The 1,144-nt window shown below is 37.5% G+C and overlaps 1 protein-coding gene across 1 annotated transcript in view; it reads right to left on the reverse strand.

Annotated features, from left to right (window-relative positions):
* The window catches only part of LOC119591242, a gene marked incomplete in the record, with an annotated part of 13,031 nt that overhangs the window by 2,374 nt on the left and 9,513 nt on the right, over positions 1-1,144 (reverse strand). Inside the window, 1 exon segment of the mRNA XM_037939948.1 lies at positions 952-1,087. Within this exon segment, the coding sequence (XP_037795876.1) occupies positions 952-1,087 (136 nt within the window).

A 1,144-nucleotide genomic window follows, 5' to 3' on the forward strand; every position in this document is an offset into this window, starting at 1 on the left:
TCTAAAGTAATACTACTGCAGTCTGAATCAGAAACTTGTCATGTAGACACTAGATAAAACTGTTTTGTGGTAATATGTGACAAAACAAATACTGTTCCATATAAATACTGTTCCTCACTTTCAACTAAATTCATTGCTTGTTTACATCATATGAAAATGGGCCTTGTTATATTATGAAGTACTTGGAATGATCAGCATGATTTGCTTGCTTTCATTCACAAAAAACCCTGAGTTTGCTATATGTTTGGAACTAAAAATGGTTAATATCTCACAACCCTTAATGCTGGTTACACCAAAATTCAACCATCACTCCAATAATCAAACATGCTTCCCTGACTTACCTAAATACTAACCAATCTACCAAAAGCAAAGGAAGAGTTGACACATAATACACCTAATGGCACAAAACCTATGAAGGGAAACGGACACATGTAGTGTCTTTAAACAAGAACACAAAATGAGACAACTTTAAAGATTTTCAGAACTTCAGAAAGCAAGCAGGTATGCACACATTTCCTGTAGGGGGAATGATGAAAAAGAAGCAAACACTGGAAGCTGGGGAGGGGCAAGCTTACTCTTTTTCCCTCAATCCATCAATGTTTAAGTACAAGACAATCAGGTTTAAAGACAGGATGGTATTTTAGGCCCAGGGCAGAAAGTGTTAGAAGTATTGTTTTCAATTCTAACAGCCAGGAATTGAGGGGTTGAGGCTGCATAATTAAGACTGATATGATCAAAACAGATTGACTGTTTAAAAAAATGTACATTGCTTTTACTTTGTTTATAAAACACTATACTTACACACTCCCTTGATACTATTCTAACACAAATAGTAGAATCGTCCATGTTCCATGATATATTCTGTAAACATTCAGCTCCAATATTTCTTCTCATTCACCGAAACGCCTTAAATGTTTAGGAAGGAAGAAATCAAATCACCCAAAATCTCACCTGATTTAAATGGGGAGCAATCTGACCACTGGATGCTTGGACTAGGATCTTTGGACGTGTGAATTTGAAGGAATCCCCGAAGATTTGCTCCAGTTCACTGTCGGTACTGGAGCTTTCTGGAGACGGCTGCCACGTGCTGCAGGAGATGCACAGGGTACTTATTCACTTTTGTTACATGTTACACACACGCACG

The sequence above is a fragment of the Penaeus monodon genome, chromosome 28 (assembly GCF_015228065.2).
Source record: "Penaeus monodon isolate SGIC_2016 chromosome 28, NSTDA_Pmon_1, whole genome shotgun sequence".
NCBI lineage: Eukaryota > Metazoa > Arthropoda > Malacostraca > Decapoda > Penaeidae > Penaeus > Penaeus monodon.